The sequence below is a fragment of the Plectropomus leopardus genome, chromosome 12 (genome assembly GCF_008729295.1).
Source record: "Plectropomus leopardus isolate mb chromosome 12, YSFRI_Pleo_2.0, whole genome shotgun sequence".
In the NCBI taxonomy this organism is placed as follows: Eukaryota; Metazoa; Chordata; class Actinopteri; order Perciformes; family Serranidae; genus Plectropomus; species Plectropomus leopardus.
In genome coordinates this window covers 6,248,795-6,272,626 of record NC_056474.1, presented here as the reverse complement: position 1 = coordinate 6,272,626, position 23,832 = coordinate 6,248,795, and the positions used below count along the sequence as shown (strand labels likewise).

At 41.9% G+C, this 23,832-nt stretch overlaps 1 protein-coding gene across 5 annotated transcripts in view; it reads right to left on the bottom strand.

The window, feature by feature from the left end:
- The window catches only part of LOC121951030 (receptor-type tyrosine-protein phosphatase F), a 214,120-nt gene that overhangs the window by 46,898 nt on the left and 143,390 nt on the right, over positions 1 to 23,832 (bottom strand). For 3 of the 5 annotated variants that reach the window (XM_042497199.1, XM_042497198.1, XM_042497200.1), the window contains 9 exons: positions 22,897 to 23,202; positions 20,870 to 21,063; positions 14,307 to 14,333; positions 10,155 to 10,272; positions 8,495 to 9,067; positions 7,639 to 7,739; positions 6,233 to 6,480; positions 4,384 to 4,462; positions 2,877 to 3,101 (listed from right to left, as the gene is read on the bottom strand). In XM_042497199.1, the coding sequence (XP_042353133.1) occupies positions 2,877 to 3,101; positions 4,384 to 4,462; positions 6,233 to 6,480; positions 7,639 to 7,739; positions 8,495 to 9,067; positions 10,155 to 10,272; positions 14,307 to 14,333; positions 20,870 to 21,063; positions 22,897 to 23,202 (1,871 nt within the window). The remainder of the gene's footprint in view (positions 1 to 2,876; positions 3,102 to 4,383; positions 4,463 to 6,232; positions 6,481 to 7,638; positions 7,740 to 8,494; positions 9,068 to 10,154; positions 10,273 to 14,306; positions 14,334 to 20,869; positions 21,064 to 22,896; positions 23,203 to 23,832) is intronic. The other 2 variants (XM_042497202.1, XM_042497203.1) reach the window with 1 other exon arrangement.

Here is a 23,832-nt window from a genome sequence, read left to right as displayed (position 1 = left end):
CTTCTTTCTCTCTCTCATCCCCCTTTGCCTTCATTCCTTCTCTTCTTCCCTCCAACCACTGCTGGCTGCTCGTGGCCATTGATATACGAGGGCTTATTAAGCCCTGGCGGTCCTGTTTGATCTACGCTGAGGGAGTTTGGGTGGTGGCAAGGAAGTGTAGTAAAGACACAAGTCATTTACTCCAGTACTTGTTGTCTTATTCTCCTGGGTCTGGTGAAGATCCTGCTCGAGGCAGCTTCTGCCAACTGCTCCATCTTGCTGCGCGCTTTACCTTCTGTAGCCGTTTGTGTTTGGTAATAAACGTTTGCAAGTGCCGCGTTGGGGGTGACAAAAACAAACACTGCTGTGGTATCTGAGTTTCCCAAACAGTGCGGTTAGGGGATTTGTGCGGCGATCAATGACAGCCTGCCTGTGCTCACCACCTCAGAATTCAGTATGTTTTCATGCACACAAGGGTTACTGGGAGAAATTAGGAAATCAAGGTGTTCACATGCACCAAGATAATCTTGTTACTATAAATCCTGTGTTTACTATATGCAGCAGGTCAGTAATTGGATTTCTCTCCTAACCCCTACTGTATTCTTGAACCACGGATGGTGTATTTTAAGTGAATTTGTGACACAATATGATGCTGCAGCCTGAAGACAGTAAAAAATAAAGAAACTGCTATTTTTTTTTTCTTTCTGTATGTGCATGGTTTGTCTGAACCAAAGGCCATAGAGCATTTTCAGTTTTTGCTCTAAAGCTGTAAATAGTCTCTCACTAACAATTGGATCCTCCCTGTTCTATTAAAACTTTTAAATTCCATCTTGAAACTCATCTCTTTTCTTTACCTTTTAATTATCTTTATGACAACACACTTTTTAGTTTGTGCAATGCTATGACATATGGAAGATGCTGTATACTTTAATTCATTTACTTATATTCTCTAATTTATTATCATAATTATTATCATATTTATTCTTTTTTTATTTGATCATTCCAGTGTTCATTCATTCAATTTTTTTATTTTTTTAAAAAGCTAGCAAAAAATTAAAAAACTAAACTATATCTCTAAATAACAATAATTAAAAAATATTTTACAGAATTATGATTATCATTATGATTAGCATTTTATGTAATTTCCCTGGGGATTTTTTTTTTCTTACTTTCTTGCCTTTTTGTGTGCTAATTTTCAGGGTTTTTTTTTGTAGTTATAACTAATTTCTTGCTAATTTTTGGATAATTTCTTCTAAAGTTGCTCTTTGCCTTCTTTCAACATTTTTCAAAGAAATCAAGCCAATATGCCAAGGTTTAAAAGGGTTAAATTCGCTCTATAAATAAATCTGACTTAACTTGACAGTTTTGTTTTTTTTTTTTTTTTAAAAATTCCACTATACAGCTGTGGATGTCATCTTACTCAGACCCCTTTTTTCAGTCTCAGAGTTAGTCTGACTTTGGACATGATTATTTTGGGTACAAGGATGCACTGCAATGAGCAACACTATTTTATTCACTCCCTGTCAGAGTAACACCTTCTCTGTCTTTAAATAAATTTGGTTTTCATACATGGTCAATAATAAGTTTCTCTGGCAATGTAGTCCTGGTCACTGTGTTTCTGTGAACCTTATTACCCTGCTAAGTATATCAGGTGTCTCAGCTGCATGATGTTTATGAAATAAGATTACTGCAGAGAGGCGTCAATAACCAGGTTACTGAAGTGAAGGTAAGCGCACTGATTGACTCACCCTGTGAGTGAAGCCTGATTAATCCGAGCGATTTAGTTTAAAGGTGGGAGGGTGCTACACAGTTTAAGGAGGAGGAGTACACAGAAAAAGACAAATCTTGAGCAGCACTGATCCAACCTGGTGTGTCTGGCAGGTGCAGCGCGAGTGTTGTGCAGCGATGGGGTTTAAGCATCTCCTTTGAAGTCAAGTGTATCATGGCTGCCCACTATAGCCTCCTTCGCACATCCCTCCCCTTCTTACAGCGAAGGAGTGGGGGATTACTGGGGAGTGGGGGGGCTTTAGGGACATTTAAAGCAGCATTTCAAGGGAATCAGGCCTGCTTTACAGACTCCCTAGGCCCTGTGACCGGGCCCTCGTCTCCCTCTTAACTCCAGCCACACTAATCAATCTCCTCTGCTCTCTTCACGGTCGAGGAAGATGTGGAGAGGGAGAGAGACACAGAGAAGCAGAGAGCGTGCGCAAGAAAAATGAGCTGAGAGGGAGAGAGAGAAGAGAATGAAATAGGTGAAAAGTCTGGGATTTGGTTTCGGACATGGAGCGCTCGCTCCTTCTCCTTCTGTGGTTGCCCAGGGCCTCAGCTACTGAATATGCATGTCCCGGGTTGTGGAGGAGCCCAGAGCAATCGCAGACTCTCATACTTCCAGCAGTGAAGTTTACTCCCGACCATCCCGTGGAGAGCTGGGCCTCCGTGTTAGTGCTGTTTGACGATAGCATGGGGCCTCCACTTAAAAAAGCCAAGAGTCTTGTTGAGCATTGTAAAGAGATCTGCGCTGGGGCCCTGCTGGCTGCCGAAATGGCAAAAGCTGGATCTCTGATGTCATTGTCGACTGATAAGGGAGTTATCAGGACAAGCTGCAATGACTTTTAGAGGCAGCCGTATTAAAGGGTAAGTGGCAATAAAAACAACAACAGTTTGGCCTGCTGCTGCCATTTTGGAAACGCTTGAGGGGCAGTGTGATTAGAGTCTGAGGCGGTGTGATAAATTTAAGTAGTTTGTCCAAAAAAAGAAAAAGTGACATGCAAATATATAGATTTGGTATAGAAATGCACCGAAAAAAAAGAAAAAAAATATAAATTATGCTGTCAATAATGACTGTCTGTCCTTAATCAGTAAATGGAAATTGTAATTAATGTGTGTGTGTGTCTTACATAATTAGCAGCGCTGTCTGTCCCTTCAGATCGGAGCACGGCCAGGACAAAGCAGAGGTACTCCTGCGGACTGGTCAGAGGCTTGTTGTAGAAGCCGTTGTATCTCTTCTCATCACCCACGGTGAAGGTAGGCGGCAGTGAGGCCAATTTGGCAGCGATGTAAGGTTTGGAGGAGTCCAGGTGACGTCGACGCCTCAAGACAGGGCCTTCACTTGACCTGAGCAGCTGTGGAAAACATAGAGCAAAGGTCGAGGTCAAGTTTGGCAACAAAGCTAGCACGACCCCTGACCTCTGATGAACTTTTGGAGAGGGAGAAAGAAAAACAAAAGTTCTCATTAGTGAAGGGAGTAAATTTACTGTTTCTTACTGTAACACGGAGATCAAAAGCTCAGTCTTCAAAACAATCAATGGGACTTTGGGCAATAAAATCTTTGTGGGTTGTTTTATAAAAACAAACCTAACTAATTTATGTGCATTAAACAACTTCCATTAACTCCTCTCAAATCTCAAAATCTCATAACAGCAAACCTTTTGCATTCACACTTCCATGTCCAGGTCTGATTCTTACTATGTCTCCCAAAAATCAGATAATGACTGCACACAGCTAACATGCCCTTTGCTCGGTAATATAACTTTGCAAACAATGCAGCCAAGTTACGAAGTGAGCAATTAGCGCTTGCTCCAGCACACAATCTCAGCATGACTGCCAGCCTGCTTAATAAATGAGCAGTGGCATACAGCACTGCGGCATTGTGTTTTCAGCAGCATTTTGTTTTCTGTCAGTGATGTCTCGTGTGCTGCTCCAGATGTAGCTTTATTAAATCATTATGTCGGAGGGAGGAGACAATGGCCTGCTCAATGCTTAATGACTCAGGGAGTCCCATCTCTCTCCCTCTCTCCGTCTCTTCTGCTATTTCTTCAGGGAGCCGGAACAATAGCGATCCAAACCAACGAGCCTCGCAGTTTACTTAAAAATGATGCTATTAATATTCAGGCATGTCATTTAGCTTCAATTCTCTTGTGGACAAGAGAGACCTTTATTCAATAGAATAATAAAGCAGTCATAAATCTTTATCCTCATTTGAATACCTTATGTAAAACTTTGTTTGGGGTTGTCAAATCCTGACTATAAAGACTATGGAGGAAAATACGGGGGTAGAAACAGTAATTTGTAATTACTGTTTAGAAAAGTGCTGCTTGCAAAACATTTACATCAATAATTACATAAGATTAAGATTATCCTCTGTGCACTCAAAGTGTTTAATCTAGCAGATGGGTACTGTCTGCAAACCTGGCATCCAATCAGGACATTCCCCACCTGCCCAAGTGACTCATTGTTTAAAATCTCCCTGCCCTGCCCCCCCCCCACCCCCCCCCCCCTCCCTGAGCCCAGGAGGGTAGAGCTAATTAGCTACAACCAGTGACTTCCTACCCAGTTGGAACGGGAGATGCTGTTGGGGACCCCTGACCTGGCACATTAGCCAATCAGCCACCGGCTGGCACTCACCTCGTCCAGGTCCATCTCGTCTGGATTCTTCCACCGCCGCGTGGACTGGGACACCGGCACCACCACGATGTAGTACCACCTGCCAAGAAAAATAAAGCCTGTGTTAAGACAGACTGACTGAAGCACATACACGCTGAGATCAAAGTGGGCCAGGCGCATTTATAACACAGTCAAAACACTTAGTAAGACATACTTTCACTCTGTGAGGCTTGCTGGGCTGAATTCAAAACTTGAGTGGTACACAAGAGGGTCCAACCAAGGTCGAACACCAGCAGATTGGCACCGCATTCCCCAATTAATGGCTAATCACTAAGAACATCTGCCATGTAGACTGGAACAAACACTATCCCAGTGAGAGGAGCCTTCAGCTAATACAGATCCCCAAAGGTTTCTTTAGGTTAACAGGACCAGCTATGTGACTACTCGTCTTTTACTGCCATCATTTAAAAGACCAAATATAGAAGGAGCACAAAGACATCAGAGAGACATTTAGGGTCAAACTAAGGAGTAAGGTGATGGATGACGGGACGTGCTTGTGAGTACACAATGTACAAACATCTGTGTCTGCATTCATTTATGTGCTGGCTCTCTCTCGCTGTCTTTCTCGCAGTCTGTCTTCTCTCAGCTCAAAGTTTTTCCCCCACTGCGGCATTCAACCACTTGTAAAATCAGCTGCTACTGACAGCGAAAGCAGCTGCTTCTCTCCCCTTCTCTCCAGCCCTCGACTGTGTGATTCAACAGTCAGTCAAGTCTGGGAGTGGGAGAAGACATGTCTAACAAGACTCAAGAACCCCCCTCTCTCACCTCCATGCACACCCACACACACACCTTCACTCTCCCCATCCCCAATCACGTGCACGTTTTGCCTGTCAATCTGAACTGGAGCTTGGCCAGCCCTGACAGCCCTGTAATCTTTTTACCAATCCACCCCGTGCTCTCCCCTACTCAGATGTGTCTGTAAGTGTGTGTCTAAAGGAAAAGCTTTACTCGTCGGGGTCAGGCGCAATTCTGCTCCTAACAATTTCAGTTGAAAGATAATACAGCTCGACCCGATGTTAAAAGTCTCGATTATCATCAGCCTCTGTGTCATAAAGTTGGCTGGGATTTAAGTCGGAGTTTTAAGTTTCAAAACAGGTTCAGTATTGATCTGATTAATGTGCCACTTGTGCTGTTGTTGCTGTAAGAAAGATTGCCCAGAGTTGCAGCTGATTTACCTCCTGAATGATAATGTTTTCAGACAACTGAGTGGCCGTTTAGGGGCCCAGGGCCGCAAACAATGCCCAAAATACACAAAAACAGTTTCTCTTTGCTCATTTCTTACCATGCTATTTGATATTTTCTGTGGTGTTTATAGATTTGAACTTCCTATAGAATGAAATTGTAAATTTGATTTTTATCAACAGTCGGTGATAAAACGATTTAGTGATGTAACTGCCGGACGGCTGATGTTCAGCACATTTGCATCAATGCATGTAAAAACAATGTTGGCTAGTGGTTTCGAAACATTATACTGTGTAATAAAAGGCAATCATATACAATAAGATAAGATAGGATATGATACCATACCATATCATACCATACCATTATACTATACTATACTATACTATACTATACATAATAATAACAATAATAACAATAATAAATAATAATAATAATAATAATAATAATAATAATAATAATAATAATAATAATACCAGAATCAAACAAAAATGAAGCTGCAATATCCCTTAAGCCAATTTAAGAAAACTGAGTCTACCGGTTTACAACAGTCATCGTCTGTTGGTGCATCTATTTATGCCCTGTGTCAGATCCAGCTTGAGCGCTCAGTCCCAAGTGTCTCGTTACTGACCTGACACGTGTGGTGGTCTGGACCTTAGGCAGGTTGATGGTCATCTTGCCACCCTGAGCCTGAAGTGTGCTGGGCTTGGTCTTTATCAGGTCAGGGGCAGTGCGGATGGACACCTGCTGCTGCAGACCCCCGGCAATGTTGCCCCTGCTTGTCAGCACAAAAGAGTAGTCTGTGTCTGGCTGCAGCTGCGAGATCAGCTTCCTCTTCAGGTTTCCCTGCACTTCCACGCTTTGCTGGTTGTACAAGATCTGTGAGCACACAAGGGAAAGTTATGTAGTTATGGTTTAAGTTAACAGACACACAAAATGTATGTCCTCCAGATAAATGCAATACTTTCTCCCTCTAATACACACAGACGCTGATATGGACAAAAGCGGCACTGTCCTAAGGGAGGCGCCCATCTCATCTGACACCTCATCTGATGTGCTGCAGTGTCACACTTGCCCATTGGTGCATATCCAATAGTTTTTTTTTTTACACTTCAAATTGTCTTTGCTCCATTACCATGGGGTGGGAATTGATATAATATCATTTTGACAGATTATTAAAGTTCATAAATGAGCATGAATCTGGGTTTTCAGATTTTTCTGTATAAATGGGTGAAGTCACTGCATCACACCCTGATGAAAGTGTTAACAGCTGACAGTGTGAAGCTGCAATGCAATTATGCTATAAACATACAAGGTACAAAGGACATTATACAGTGTGTTTTAGTAACAATGACAGTAATGGCTTTCCAATGAGAACAATCCTGTTACCACTATTGTATTTTGTTGGTGGGAATTTTTTGATTTTATAACAATATAATATAAAATATTACAATTTTTCAAACAAATTAAAGGTGATCAGTAAAGTCCCTCTACAGACATATTTTAAAAATACATAATGAAAATTTTGTTTAGCATGTTTATTTCCAACATAATAGTAAAAAGATAAATGAAAAGGGGCTGAAAGCAGATCTACTTTCTCCCTCATTGAATTTGCATACAGTTTCTGTTTTCTTTCCACTTTATCCACCAGAAGTTTTTTATTGTTATTTTTTTAAAAACACTTTATTTTGAAGTACAGTCGATTTCTGGATTTTTTGCAGGATAGAAAAACAAAGATCCAATCAACAGTTGAGCACTGATGCACTGAATTTGAAATACAACGGATTTTGACTAATGTTAGACATATTTTAGGTCAATAGTCAAAACATGAATTTCATGACTGAGGGAACCCTGTCTATAGGGACAAATTTGCATACAGGTACAGTCAAGGTTATTCATTTTAGGGGACATAAACCTAAAAATAACACATTTTTAATGAAGGTCTATGTGTATGCAAATTGTGTGGTGATTTTCTTTTTATCCTTGTGTAGATGCATAGAGATATTTTTCAGGATTGCTGAAGTCTTGGGCACTCACCTTGAAAGGCACTTGGGATTTGTAGTTTGGAGGCAAATCCCAGGTGAGGAGGACAGATGTTTTCATGACAGCTTTGACACCAAAGTTCAAGGTGGGAAAATCTAGGGTGGGAAAAATCCTTCGATTAAAATCTCAAGTAAGACATCCTGTACACCACAAAATGTAATCTCTGTGCGTAATTAAATTTCACACTACAGTACAGAGAGTAAACAATGTGAACATATTCCACGGCGGTACCTTGTGACCAAACTTGACAAGCCACAGGGGGGTACAAAGAACATCAACAATCTCATTCACGCTTGGTTATAGATCACATAAAAATAGCCTTCATCTGCCTAAGCTTGTTCCATTTATTACACCCTGAGACACACGCAACAGGCGGAGATCTTTGTGATTACCAAGAAATCTATATGGCAGTGGGAGTGGCAACGTGTCTTAAAATAGGCAACACGCACAACTGGTTATAAATAAGAAATCTCACATTTATAAGATTATAAAATGCATGAGGAGGTACATGCTGGGTATGCTTCAGATTTGTGTCTAATGGGAGGGAGGATGAGGAGGCATGGTAATGTGACTGTAGCGTGTAATGAGATTAGTTCTCTATAAATCAATAAACACAGTGCTGTACTGTACTGAGTGGCAGATGAGAAAGACGTGGTACTGATAAAGATAGAAAAAGAAGCCAGCTATAATGTTCTCATTATAAACAGGTGTTCATGTGTGTTATTGCATATGTTGTGGGCATGGTTGCGTGTGTAGATGCACGTGATTACGTGTATCAAACCCTGATTCTGTGTTTTCAAATCAAACACCTCGGGCATGTTTGTGTATAAATATAAGCCATGTGTCTTACCATTAGACATGGTCCTGCTCTGAATGCTGGGGCTGAGGGGTCCCCCGCCCTTACTGGTGAACGCCTGCACTCGAATGTCGTAGGTGGTGTCAGGATTAAGGCCCTGGATAGTCATGTGCGTGTCTGCGGTGCGATTGGTGCTGTTCTGCTGACTGTTGATGTCCCTGTACACGACCACGTAGTACACAATCTTCCCGTTCCTCTCGGCTAGCAGCGGGGGCTCCCAGGTCAGCTGGGTGCTGGACTGGGTTAGTCCCGTGACCTGAAGGTTGAACGGGAAGCCTGAGGGTATGTCTTCAGGGGTGCTGATCTCCTTTACGTAGGCCTCGCCGATTCCTGCGCGATTGCGGGCACTTAGGCGGAAGACGTAGGTGGCGCCTTTGTGCAGCCCGGTGACAGTGTAATGGTCATCAGTCTTTCTCAGCTCGCGTGATGTGAACGTTTCCTCGTCAGTGCGTTTGTACTGCAGCTGGTAGCCCATCAGCTCACCCACCATTTCCTTAGGCGGCTGCCACTGGATCAGAGCTGTGTTGCCCATGGTGGTGCTGATCATCATAGTTGGCTTGCCTGGCACTGAAAAAAATATCAAAGTGGAAAGAAAAGAAATAAGTTGTGTTGTGATTCTTCTGTGTCGCTGTTTGTCAAATAGGAGTAATTGACCCTGAGTGGTACTCTGGAGTACTGCAGGTGGGTAAGGCAGATGCTATTTGTTAAATGTTAATTGTAAAAAATGGTTACATCATTAAATTGCAGTTTCAACTTATAAAAAAGACACAGTCCAATTCAAACTACAATGCCGTCTTAGTGTTACTGCATGACAAAAACTGGTTTGCTATGAATTTATTGATGGCTTCTAAACATTTGAAATGTAGCATTTCAGTGTTTTTCTGTTAAAAGTTTGTTGTTACGTAAACCCGACACAGATGACCTTGCACTGTACTGTACCTCTTTGTAAAAAATCTTTTCTACGAAAAACGTTATGCACTGGTCAAGGGATACTTGGTTGATTTTTTTTTTTTTTTTTTAGGGGTACAATATAATTTTTTTTTAAAAATAATTTTCTAAAAGAGAATCACTGCTCTTAATATGGAGGAACTATTTGAAGCAGAACTGAGGTAATTTGTAGATGGAATTTATTGTGTTTTTTTTATTAATGTTTTTAAATGCTGTTTTGTTGTATCTTAAGCGTTTGAAATAAAGACATCCATCAAACTGTTCAAAATTTTGGAAAATATGCGAGTTAGAAGAGTTAGATAAGGAAATCGACACCCTTCTCATATCTGTCGAATTAATATAGGCTGAAGCCAGCAGCTGGTTAGTATAGCTTAGTGCTAAGAATAGCAACAACTAGTCAAACACTGTCAAAAGATTACAAATTCCACCAGTTAGCACCTCTAAAGCTCACTGATTAACTAGATGTGAAGATATCGAGGTTACATGCTTTGCTCACAGCTCTTAAGTTGTAAGGGTAATTAGAGTGTTGAAGCTAACATACATGTAGCATGCCATAACATGACATTCAAGTCACACACAAGGTCTTCTAATGATGCTTCAAGAGTACAGGGGTTATCGTTTTTAAGATAATACCTCAGTCTTCACTGTAAACAGATAACACACATCCTGTGTTTTACATGATAACCTCGATAAAACCAGCTCTGACCTGCTCCAGTCGTGGTGATAACTTTAGCTTTGCTCCGAGCTCCGTCTCCCTTGGTGGTGTACGCTGCTACAGTGACAGAGTAGGTGGTTTCAGAGTGCAGTCCACCAATGATGGCCTCCTGCAAACAGGAAAAATCACAAGGTCAGAGTTTGAAAGGAATCAGTGAGTGTGAGCGGGACCGCCTCAATGGCCAAAAACAAACAAAAAATAAAAACACCTTTTCACACAAGCTCCTATCCCCTCACAAACACACAGCACCAAAAGAAACCGTAACGTGATTAAACCCCCTCCTCCCTCCACTTGTAGTGTCATGATCAATTTCCCTATAAAAGGAAACAATATTTGAAGCATTTCACATTTTCAAGGCACACAAAGAGGACCAGGAACTTTTCTTATTTAAGAAAAACTCCTGGACCCTGTTGTTAAGGCACACTCTGAACCCATTAACCAACAAACCAAATGAACAAGAACGTCACCAGTGTATCAGTGTTCATGCCTGCTGCATGGATAAGCATGAGATTATACCCAGAGGAGCTGAGGATCATCACTACAGTGCAGTCTATTAAAGCCCACACATAATACACGTCTGACTGTGAGACATATTGTAAAAACTCTGAATAAATCTTAAATATAAAAAAAAAATCAGATGGTTGTTTTTTGTTTTTGTTTTTTTAACAATTAAGTCAGATTTTAAGTATTATTTTCCTCCTCTGGATTCCCATGCAAACTGGGCTGAACAGTCTCCAAAACACAGACACACTTTGGTGGTTGAACAATTCAGTAACTCAACATCAGGAACAAACAGACAGCAGAAAACAACAAACAACTGAGGTAACACACTGTTATTGGTAACCTGCTGCAGTGCTGGCACTCACTTCACCAGCCTGCATCAGTCGGAACAAAAACACACACCCACACACGCTGGAATTAAACACTCTCTGAGCTTGAACAAAGCCCATATGTAAACAGACATACACACACATAGGTGAATGCACATACTTGCCGGATGTACTGTATATATGCTAAAGTATGCATGCACGTACAGACAGACCTTAAACGTTCACACAATGATACACGCAGGCGTGAGCACACACTCGATACCAAGAACAAATTAATGCCTGCGGCTTGAGCACACATGCTGGAGTTGTCTGTTTCTGACTGGGGCCACTGAGAGGACGAATACGCCAATGCCTACAAGCCTTCCTGCCGGAACTCCTCGCAAACTTCTCACACTCTCGAGATATTATACAGCTTTGCCCTAATGCTGTTTCTCTAACTAATGAAGTTTTAATTTCCTAACCATAGAAGAACATTTAATAGTCTATATAAGCCAGCTCTGTTTGACAATGCTTTTTACTGCTCCTCTCTTTAAGGGACATTTGGTGCTCCCGTACTAGCCTTTAAGTGAGACGGGGGAAAAAATGCTAAATTACTGTATCATAAAACCATTTTAACTTTATGGAGGAAGTCTCATTACTTTAATCATACAAAATGGCTTTAACAGTCTCAGCAGTGGCAGCCGCAGAGATCTTTTTCCCCTATTCTGGCAAGGTCAAATTGGGTCTAGTAACACTTTTGAAACTCTGCAGAAATAGAAAAAGCAAGGCTTCAAAGTTTCCTTCAGAGCAAATGCTTAGAGCAGCACCAAAGGGCATTACAGAGATTATCAAGTCGACTAGTTATAGAAATGGATTCTTCTCTACAAGCCTCCCTGCACCACCGTCCTCACTCGGGTAGAAAATGTCGGGGGAAATGGGCAGTATTGTTAAAACAAATATATACGCTCTGGACATCTTATTGCTTAAGCGCATTACAGTTGTGTTCTATTTGTGTTGATTTGCATTTGGGATATAAGCCATTTTCTAAAAAACTATGACTCAAACAGAAGTAATCCGTCTCAATCATCACTAATGACCCACTCTCAGTATGTAGTGGCGTAATTATCTGCAGAGACTCTGCTTTTTGCCTAGATTTTCTCATTTTCTTCTCATTTTCTGTGCTCTGGATCTTCATGGGCATGTACCCCAGCAGCACTCAGGTGAGATCGTGGATTCATAATGTAGTGACATTCTGATCCAATCTCAAAGATCAGTATCTGGGGCAATCAAGGCATTTTTTAAAACTTTTTGACTGATCAGGATCGGCTATATTGAGCTCATGAAGCCCGATTCAATCCTTTGTTTTATGTGAGTTGTCAAACAAACTTTTTTTTCATGCAGCCTTTGTCAACTCTTTAACGCTTGCTATCTGTTTGTCTCTCTACTGAATTTCCGTGAATTCCCGCTCGCACTAAAACATCACATACCTTAAACAAAAAAAAAAGTGAATTTACGCTGTTTACCAAAGTTATGAGCACTTTCAGCTCAGTCCATAGAATTTCCAGCACAGCGCTTTTATTTTTAAAAGCAGCTTCTTTTTATTCTTGCAATATGTTTTATTTTTTTATGTTCTGAGCCAATGTGTTGTACACATTTTGCACATATAATTGAATATGTAGAAATTTGTGATGTGTGGACCTTGAATTAATGACTAAAGAGAAATCTGGACCCTGTGACTAGCGCAGCTGGAAACTACTGATCTAGGAAAATAAAAGCATAGGATTGGGACTTGGTATTGGCAGGTACTCAATATTAAATGACTCGGATCAGGATTGGTGGCAAAAAATGTAATCGGGACATTCCTAAAAGTGGGGCAAATGTTAGAGAGAATCTGGAATTGCCTTTTGCTTTCACTTTCACTAGCAAGAGTAGTTAAAAACAGTAACGGACAATCCTGCACAGCATACCATTAAAAATGCCAAAATCATCTGAAAAAAATAAAAATGATTCATAATCCTGCTCCCTGTAAACATGCCATGGGTCAACAGGAAATCCTAATGTTTTTGCTGTTGACATGTGTCTGTGGCTAGTCACACCACATTAGTTACCTGGCACACAGGCTACTATCGCCAAAACATGGCTGCTAAAGAAAAAATAAAGATGTGTGAACAGATGTCTTCATCTGACAGCGTCTAGCTCTGTCTGTCAGGTGTTAATCAACACATTAAGAGGAGAGGGAGAGGAGGCATGCCTGACTCATGCCATGTGGGTGTAGCTGAAGGAATCTGTCCATGTGCGCCATGCAAACAGATTCCTGTTTAACTGGCTGTTACAAAATAAATAAAATGATCTGCGCGCATCCCGCTGGCTCTTTTGTAAAGAAAGAAAACATCCATTGTTGATGTATAAACAGATGAACAAAAATAAACTCAGCATCTGTCAACCTTTGCAGCTGGACATCAGATTGATTAACCACTTTTCTGTGTTTTCTGTGAAAGGAAACTAGCACCTAGAATTGTTCAAATTAATTTCTTAAAAGCGATAAACCTTTTATTTAACAACTTCTTTGACCTTGTTTGAATACTGACAACAGTATTTGTTATTCTGGCAGGCTCCTATTGAATTCCTGACTCGGAACAGTAAGTGGCTCTACGCTTATGCTAGTGCAATATGACGTCTAAGAGGTAATAAGCCATAACAAAGGGCTGCGTGACAGCCATGGAACAGTGAGCTGCCATCCACGCAAATGAAAAGAACATGAAAGGCTAGTGGCAATCTTGGAGATGTGTGGAGCTGATAAAACACACAGCTCCTCCCCTCAGATAGATATGTCATATGGAACAGTAGGGGAGACAGCAGGTTAGGCGAGCCTGATTAATGTCAGCATCACACTGGGATAGTGACACACAGCCTTTGACTGCACTGTACGCTCCATGGCGAGGGGAAGCGCAGCATGCTCGCTGCAGTAAGTGCCTCAGATCCGAGTGAATGCCCAGCTGTTACCACGAGTTTGTCTCACGGTAAAAATGTTGAAATATTAGATTTTTACACAATCATCAGTAGAAATAATCCTCATGCTTTGTGCTTGAAGTAGAGAGCATCACACACATAAAAATAAAATCCAGGAATCAGGACACACGTCTCTTGCTGTGGTTATGATGGGGTTATGATCTTTCATGAGGATTCACACCGAGTGGATTACAAGCACGGCTTACACAGAAATAAACACACACAACTCATATTCCACACAAGCGCACACAGCACCCCCAAATTGCAGAGGGGAGAAGAGCCTGCCCTGCAAGACAACCCAGCAGCACACATGAGGGTTACTCACATGCTCGGTGGACTCCTCAATATTCCACTGATGGGAGAGAAGACACAGGACACAGGATGGGGAGAGAAATGAGTCAGAGACAACACAACAGGAAAAAAAGCGCTTGTCTTTTTTTCGCTCAAAGACAGATGAATGTAGGTGTCAACAGAGTCATGCGGTAGAGAAAAAACACACACACAGAGGGAGAGAGTGTGATGGAAGTGACGGGTTAAAAAAAAAAATGAAGACAAGTTGAGTGGCATAAGATGAATTGTGCAGCCAAGTTGAGCAATGGTTGTGAAATTTATTGTTGTTTATGATGCACTGCCTTGTTTCTCATTTGCCTATGAATCCAATAAAAACCTCTCTCTTCCTTAATCACAGAACACCTCTCTATTCAGTATGATAACTATCTCACTGTGGACATAAAGCATAAAATATGCAGACGCTCTGAAGCATTTCCTCTTTCTTCTTTTCAGAAAAGGAGGGAGGGCCCTTTTATTCATTATATTTCAATATGTTTTCAAAATGTTCTCCTTGCTCGCTGTGCTTGGCCAAGTGATTCCCGGGGGAAGTGAAAGCCCATTTCGTGCCGCGGGGCTCCGTCGGTGCCGAGCGTGAAATCCTATTACCAGTGCTGCTATGCTAGCCCTGTGACATCAAACCCCATCGATGCAGAACGCAACTGCTGGTGTTTACCAGCAACTCGCTCCACAGTTCAGCTACTGCAGAGAGTTCACTGATGGGTGGCCTGGCTGACAAGGGGCAGGAGAGATGACACTAGTGACACTGATGTGGGACAAAATGGAGAACACAGATGAAGAGGGGATGAGGAGGAAGGGCGGGTGAGGGAGGCGGCGACAGCGAGCAATTACATTGGAACAATAGGGTGCGTAGCCGCAACAAGAGCTGCTGGTGGAGTGGGGATTGCTGGGAGAGATGGAGGAGAGTGGCAACAAATGATGCTGAGACATGTGGGAATTATGAAAGGAAGTGAAGAAACCCTCAAGAGTTCTACTTAAAGGTTCAGGTCACCTAAATTACAAAAAATGTTTCCTCTTTTGGTATCAATCCGTCCAGATAGTTTGGATTTTATTTGTCCAGATTTGAGAAATCCGTGCTTGAGATTTTCATTGTCCGCCCTCATGCAATACAACAGAGTTGGATGGATTGTCACTGGTTTTGCTCAAAGCATTAAAAAATCAACAGACATTTTTAATTTTGAGTTTGTGAAGTTAATGATACGAGTCCATTATCAAAACAGTCAGATGAGCTCTTTGCCATTATTACCATCCGTGTACAATTATGCAGCTGTTAGCATAAAATTATGATTATTTTCAAAAATGACTGAATAATGTTGTTAATGCCAGCTAAGTATTATCTTTCCTAATGCTAAACGAGCAAAAAAAATCCCAAAGAATGCTGGCTAAGTTTACTTGTAAGTTGACTCTTAAGCAGCTGAGAGATTTAAAAAGAAGGACACCGAGAGGCCCGAAACAACGAGCAACTGCAGCTGCAGCTAACTGTTATTTCATTATCAGTTTATCTGTCCATTACTTCTTGGTTACCTGATTAGTCATTTTGTCAAAAAAAAGTTTAAAAAAATAGTAAAAACAAGGTGACATCTTCAAATGGTCTGTTTGATTGCATCAACAGTCCAAAAATTCAAAGCTATTCCGTTTATTATCATGCATCACAAAGAAAAGCATATACTTAGCTACTTTAAGAATCATAAAACCAGGATATGTTTGGCCTTTTTGCTTAAAAAAAAAAGAATAAAACGATTATTAATTGATCAAAATAGTCAAGTGATTTTCTGTTGATCGACTAATTGATTGCTCGACTAATAGTTGCAGCTCTACAAGAAACTGCATCAATTTATCACTTTTTTTTCTTGTAAAAATAAGCTTGTATTAAAGCCTGAGCTTTGATTTCTGTGTACCACCATTACAGACCTGGAATCATGATACTGTTAAACAAAATTGTGATTATTATTTTTTTATCAATTGTTCAACCTTTGAGGCAGAAACATATCTCAAAATCTCAACATATAAAACCACGTCTATATGTTTCAGACACCATTAAGATAATATTAGAGGCTATTGGAAAACACAGATATTTTTGTTATTTAGGTGAACTAGTCCTTTAAGTAGGAGAACACAGCAGACAAATGCCTGCAGGACAAAATTCAGCAGTGGTGCCTGCCTTCCCTTCTTGCCTATCTTTCCCTTCCTGCCACTCCAGACCTCCACAAAGGGCGCCTCACACTGCTGATTCATTGTGCACTGGAGAGACGTGTTCATCATCCTCCATTGACTGTTGGCATATGAAAAGACAAAAGACCCAACTTCTCCGCCCTCCTCCCTGTGGAAGGGTCTTTATCAACAACCCGCCAACTGAAGCATAAGTAAGACCTCTGTATGGTCCCAGTTGCAACTGGTCCAGATACTTCCATCAAAAACTGCTGCCTCATGCTCCCCTGACATAGCGGGGCACTAAAGAGCGCCATTTAAGAACAGCTGCTACTTAACTCCATGAAAAACAGTTTGCGACGTGCCTAATTGCTTAATTTGTTTACCGTCGACTACACTCAGTATGTCAATAGAGCAGCGAACACATTAAGGTTCGCAAGAGTTCCTATCTCATCTTGGGCTAAATCCCTTTCTATCGCAACTGCTTTTGCTTTCTGCTTAAATCCATGGGAGAATTATAAATTATCCCCCCATTTATATTTCGAATGCCAACGCAAGCTGAAAACACATCATTGCTGATAAGCGTCGTTTGTGGAAACGGAGCGGTATAATTTGCAGGCGGGTGAATGCAAATGTGATGACATGGGCTGAGATGTGTGGCTATAAAAATGGGAACGAGGGGGGAACGAGTGATGTGGAAGAGAAGGAGCTGTCATGATTGATGGAGTGAAACGGGCTGAGGTGCTTCTTTTCTCTTTTTTTTCTTCCTCCGATTCACATTCAACTCCAATCTGAGGCAGTGAAGGCCGCAGACGCAGTGAAGCGTCCCTCGCTCGCTCCCACACACAATCACACACCACAAAAACGCATGAGTGGTCAAACAAAATGAACCTGGAAAAGTAGTGCTGAATAAAGGCAAACTTGTGCAGGAAGGTTGACTTGTGCAGAAAACGTATAGAGGCACCCACAGTGTGGCTAATGGCTTTGACGTCTATCACTCCATTTTCTGAGCCACTTTTATTGATGGCTGTATGAAACATCTGAGCCTAGAGGTTGCTGTGAGTGAACGGTGATAGAACAGGCTACACGGTGTGGAGTTGCCCACTCAGGTTCAGGCCAATTTTTCCCAATAGAAACATGGTTGGAAAGGGGTCGATAACATCACACTGGTAACATGGCCTCTGGTTTAAATTTAGCAGGGAAATGAGGGCGCTGTGTGGGCTCCTGCTTGAAAAGAAAAGAGGCGCTTAAACCGCCCCCGCACAGGCAAGCTCTCCTAGCTCTCCTCCCAGCGTTTCAGCTAACCCTGAGAGAGGGTGAAGAGGAGCGAAGGAACCAGAAACAGAGACAAGGGGAGAGGTGAGAGTGATTTTGACAGAATCAGCAATCCAATCAGTCTCCTTAGATTTGTGATTGAAGCTTAAGGTGAGATTGTTCTATGTTGTCAAAATCTGGATTTTTTTCTACTTCTGGCGAGCTTCCTGTGCATTCAACGCAGGTGATAAGGTGGATATGCAACTGATTTCACAACACATTGGGCAAATTCTTGAGAAAAACACTATGGGATGAGCCAAGATAGAAGAAAATTGTTTTGTTTTTTTTTTTCCAGTTATTCATCATCAATTACAGATGTGCGTTTGTGGGATTTGCATGAGTCTAGGATGAGTCATGAACTCTTCCCAGCCAGCTGGAACGCCTACTGCAAGGTTGATCTCACCGTGAGCATGTCTGCTCATGTTATCTGTGTTGTTTTTCTCCACTCGTTGTTGGGGTGCGTGAATGGAAAGATGTGTGAGAAAAGGAGGGATTGTTCTAAAAACCAGTTGGGTGAACGTGGACAAGGAAGCGTCGGCTGAGTGTGTGGTCTTTAATGACGTCTGGGCAGGTCCTTGCAGGTTGGCTACTCAGCGCCGTCTCATAGAAAACAATCTGTTGAGATGACTCAATCAAGGGTAACCAACCTGCACGCAAGCCTCTGGTAATTACTCAACGGGCTTCTCAGGCAGGAAGGGTGCAAAAGGAGGACACGAGAGAAAGGGAGGGGAGTTGACGGGAAAGAACAAGGAAAACACACTGTAGGAGGAGGTAAGAAACATTCAGGTTTCTGCCAGGGAGGGGACGGTGAGTTTTAGATGTGTCCTGGACAACAAACTGGAATATGAGAGCTATCCTGAGCGCCAACTTGCAGTGAGTCTTAGTGTTTATTGTGTGAACTTGGCACAAATGAGACATGGCGGGGAGTATTGTTTGCAAAACAAGTAGGGTCATGTTTAGTTCAGTTTTCATAACGCGAAAGAAAGTCACGCTAAACATGTCCAAAACACTTCCAGGAAGACAAGCAGCCACCATGTTTTTGTCTTTTTTCAGATCAAACGATGCTGTCCTGGTTGTCAAGCACCTTAAGCACACAGTCAGATAACAATGAACTGTGAGCAGCAGCTGCCAGAAAACACTGCTGTAAAACAAAGGAGTTGGACTGTGTTTGGGAGTTGAGGGTAGACCATTTGGCCAGGTGTAGAGACACGGCCAGGTGGTGTCAGCCAGAGCCTCACTTACACAGTTATTCTCTGCTCGATCTTGCCAAAATTCCCTTAATGTTATGCTGTAAAGTCCCATGTGAGATGGGCCACCTGGGTGGCTTTACAAACACACACAAAAATAAGTCATTTTGAACAGTAATGTGCAAAAAGTCTTGGGCCACCTCACCTTTGATGTTTTAGCAAAGATGTTATAAGATTTTATATATACTGTGTGTGTGTGTGTGTGTGTGTGTGTGTGTGTGTGTGTGTTTCTCAGTCTTTTTTTTTGAGATACAAAACAAAAACAAAAAAAAGAATACAAAGAAAATGTACAATGCACTAAAACACCATAAAAAGTCAGAACAAACTGGATTTTTCAGACTGAAGTCAATATTTCGTGTGAAACACAGAATCATACCAACATAACAAAAGGTAGCTCAAACAGTCAATATTGAGCTTTGGACATGTCTTGAATGCAACCTGGTGTACAAACACCCGAAGATTAGTATTGTAAATCTCATGTTGTCTACCAGAGAGAGTTCAAGACATTAAAAAAGGAGGATTAAAAGGAAGGGCAGGTCACACTAAATACATGCAACTTTAGCCTGTGGAAGCCTGTGGTGTTTTATTCTGAAATATTTGCATTTTTAATACTTTATTTTTTATTCTTAATAATAAGAATAACATATTTCCTGTATGTAGTTGTATTTTGATAAAGAAAACACTGAGAAATGAATATGTTTGATCATAATAACCTTTCAAAAATGTCAAAGTTCAAGGTGGCCTAAGACTTTTGAGTTTATCACTGAAACCCGGTTACACAACTGGGATCCGCATTCTTCTTCTTAGTGCCACTTGGGATGTAGCACATCTGACATGCCGTTAAAGGTGACTTTGACAGTGCTTCCTCTTCTGTAATGATAAGACTTCAGACAGCGGGGTGTTTGCCAAAGCAAATGAGGGTTAATAGCTCTACTCAAGGGCACAGCAGTGTGCACTGCCTGGGAACGGAACCAGCAACCTGTTGGTCTCCCTAAATGCTTCTGCAAGGCATTTATCGGCAAACGCTGCTCAGAGACACATGCAAGGCTGGTTAGATTTTTTTTTCTTTTTTTTTTTTTTGTGGTGTCCCCGCGGCCAGAGAGCACTTACTTGTTTAAATTAGATGTTTTTGTGTGAGGCCATCGGGGGTGCGAGTGAATGCGTGTTCGTGCAAATGTTACTCGCGGCAAACAATCAGAAGGAAGCTCTTAAGCTGGTCTCTCCTCTCCCAAAGAGAGGGAAAAAGTGAGACTGGGGTTTTTGGTTTTAAGATATTCATGAATCTCTGAATCCCTCTTAAGGATTACAATCTCTCATCCATCTCATGGTGTCACATAGCTTTGGGCGATTCGGAGCAGCCTGCATTAATGTGTAAAGGGCGGCGTCAGGAAAATAACTCTAATTTATAAACATGGTAACAAGGCAGTGCATATGTATTGCTGCTAAAACCCGCAAAGAGAGGTGCATTGATTCCACTAAGCCCCATCCTGATGTAACACATATAAAATATTTAATAGCTATTACTGTAGAATTAGAATGGATCTTGTTACGACAGCTAATCCAAAGCTGTGGGAGCAGGGTACCAATTTAGAGTCAAATGTCACATGTGGAGAAAGATGAAAAAAAGAGGAGAGGAGGGGATGGACTGATGCCAACAGAAAGAAAATTCCATGTGTGTCACATGTTGGGAAATGAAGTGTGAACTCAGAGAGTGGAAGCGTATACGGGAGCAGTGGAGAATGAAAATAATGGGAAATTAACATAGAACATCTACAGATGGTGAAAGAAAAGACAGAGGAACACTGGACAAGAATAAGATGTCATCCAGTACCTGTGCCTCTGGCAAAGCAACGTCCATGATGTTAGGCTGCCCTCGAGGTTCGCCGTTTTCAAGTCGGGAGAAGATGACTTGGTAGCCTCGGATTTGGCCGTGCTGCTTTCCCTGCAGGGGCGGCTTCCAGGTTACCCTGATTGCTGTAGAGTTTATGGCCTCAACCTCCAGCTTCCTGGGGGGTGCTCCTGGCACTGGTAAACAGAAAAAACGAGGGAGGAGAGAGGGAGGGAAAGCAGAATGCAAGAGTAAGATGACAGGAAAGACAGTGAGAGAGAAGCGGGGAAACAGGGGCGATTCCAAGGTTTTTTTAAATGAGGTGGCACGGGGAGGACGAAGAACCCGTCATGGGGGGGTCCATCGGAAATCATACAGTTTTATCAGTAAGGAAAGTTGGATTAAAAAACATTGGACATGATTTTCAGGCTCTGGAATGGTGGGTGTTACAAGAAAGCTCCTTTCCCACTGCCCCAAAAAACACTTACACCTGCTAACATCTGGCTTTTTTTGTAAGTGGAAAGCTTATAATCGATATTTACACCCGGGTCAAATGACTCTGCAGTAGTCATGGGAGTTTATTGGCTCTATGATCTGAAGTGAGATGAATACACTGCAGACACAAAATATGGTCGACCTCCACTCAAACAGTTTTCCTAACTTCATTCAAAATGAGTCTGCACCAAGTGTAAAAGACAGATTAAAGTGAGAGAGAACATATAAAAGGAAGTAAACACTGCTAAGTTTTCACAGGCCTCCATCTGTGCTTTCTACTGCTTACTCTGTTTTCTGGCCTGTCTGTGACGTCAAAAGTGACACACCAAAAAAATACCCTCCTGTACACAGGAAGGCATACTCATATGCTGCGGAGCTTTGTACACAGCTCTGGTCTATTAGCAACAGGAAAGGAGTCTATGGCCTATTTTAGCGTTTTATCCATGTTTAAAAACCTGCATACATGCACGAATTTTGTTGAAAAACGGTTACAAGAGCCTGAAAAGGTTTTGTACTGAATAACTGTTCTGCATGGAAAGGACAACAAAATTTTGTTGTGCTGAATAAAAAACATCAAATGGGCATTCATTATTCATTTAACTTGCTTTATTTTCAATACATGCAGTGCGTTTGTATATATGTATTTGTTCTCTGGCAGCAAATCAGGCAGTAATTGAAAGCTGATAAAATGGTGTCGGGCATTGTCTGATTACTGAAGCCCGATGGCATAGAGGGGAAATCATATTTCAAGGGGGGGGTGGCGCCACCCTGTGCCACCCATTTGGACACACCCCTGGGGAGGAAGAAAGAGTTAAAACATGTTGAGTTGGTGATTTTCCTCACTTTACTGTGTTTTGTGATGAGGAGCCAAAAACTATCAAAAATAATGGCTCCTGAGTTTTTTTTAGTCTTGGGTGCTCTGTAGAAGGATGTGCTTCTAGATTTTGCCATAAATCAAAATCATCTCTACTTTAGATCTTCTATGTCTACCGTGTCCCCAAAACAGCCTATGCGGGACACCATGTGGTCTAGCGATGTCTGTAATGCCCTTAATTTCAGGATGAAATTAGCTGTGTTGCAGCAAACTTCAAACACATTAATTATAGACGACTCTCTCTTAGGAGCAGCCGCTCTCTATCACACTGCAAACAAAATGAGGAACGAGTAAGAAAAAGAGGCAAGCGAGCGATAGAACGGAGAGGGGGAGTTCTGCTCCAATTCTACTCCTCAGAACAGAAGAAAGAAAACAAGAGGGCATTTAAAACAGTGAAGCGGAGGAAAGTGGTGCAGAGCTGAAGCCTGAGGGTGATGAGCTTTAACCTGCCAAAGATGTAAAGTGTTAAAGCTAAAGAGAGCGAGCTCAAAAGGGGAAAAAGAAGGAGAAGGTGACCCCCTCTGCTACCACTATCGCCTCATTAACTCAAAATTGATCAACAAGACTCAGAGAAATTTGCGGTAGGAGAAGAAGGAAAAAAGTGACAGGCAGCCCCAGCCAAGCAAAAGAGCACTCCGTTTAAGGGGAAGTGTCAACCTACCATCCTCTTTGGTTCTCATCCTCACTGGGGCACTCTCAGGGCCCGGGCCCACGTCAGTGTGTGCCCTCACCCACACCTGATACTCAGTCCACTTCTCCAGGCCCTCCAGCACATAGCTGGTGGCGTCTGCGCCGATGCCCGTCACCTCATGCCGCTCCGTGTCCTCTCCAGCCAAGGCCTGGTAGCTGACTGTATAGCGCACAATGGCGCCGTGGCGGCTAGCGGCAGGTGGTGCCACCCAACTCACCTTGAGGCTGGTGGAGCTCAGGCTGACCAGGTTTACATCCTGAGGGGGGGCGGATGGGGCTGCAGGGGGAAGGGGAGCACAGCCACATGGACGGGGGCACGGATCAAGCAAACAAAAAAGAAACTACAACACAAGCAAACATAAGGCCAAACGGCGGAAGCTTTTTGTGCAGCAGTTAATGTCAAAATTAACATGCAATTTTCAAAATGTCAATGTATCATTTATGAGTTTCACCACCCACAGTATGTATACAAATTTAAGCTACATATGAAGACCTAAAGTGTATAATTTTCATGCTCATCTGACATAATTCCCCATTGAGCAGATTATTATTTTTCTATCACACTGGATATGCATTTCTTGAATAAAAACCCAAATAAGGACGGGCATTAAGCCTGCAAAATGAAAACTGTGGAAAGTGGCATCAGCTTTAGTGAAAATGTAATGTTTATGTATGATCCTAATGTTTATGCTTACGCATTGCCCTTATAAAGAAAGAAATCTGAGTTTAATGTAATGTAATGGATGGGCATATTGGAGAAAAAGTTTCCAAACTAATTATTTTTTCAGATATTGAATCTATTTTAAGTACAGGATATTAAGGTCCATTTTTTGGATATGTACTCTACCTTGTAATAAAAGTCTGTTTTGAGTCACTTTGAGCTGGTGAAATTCACAAATGATTTTCT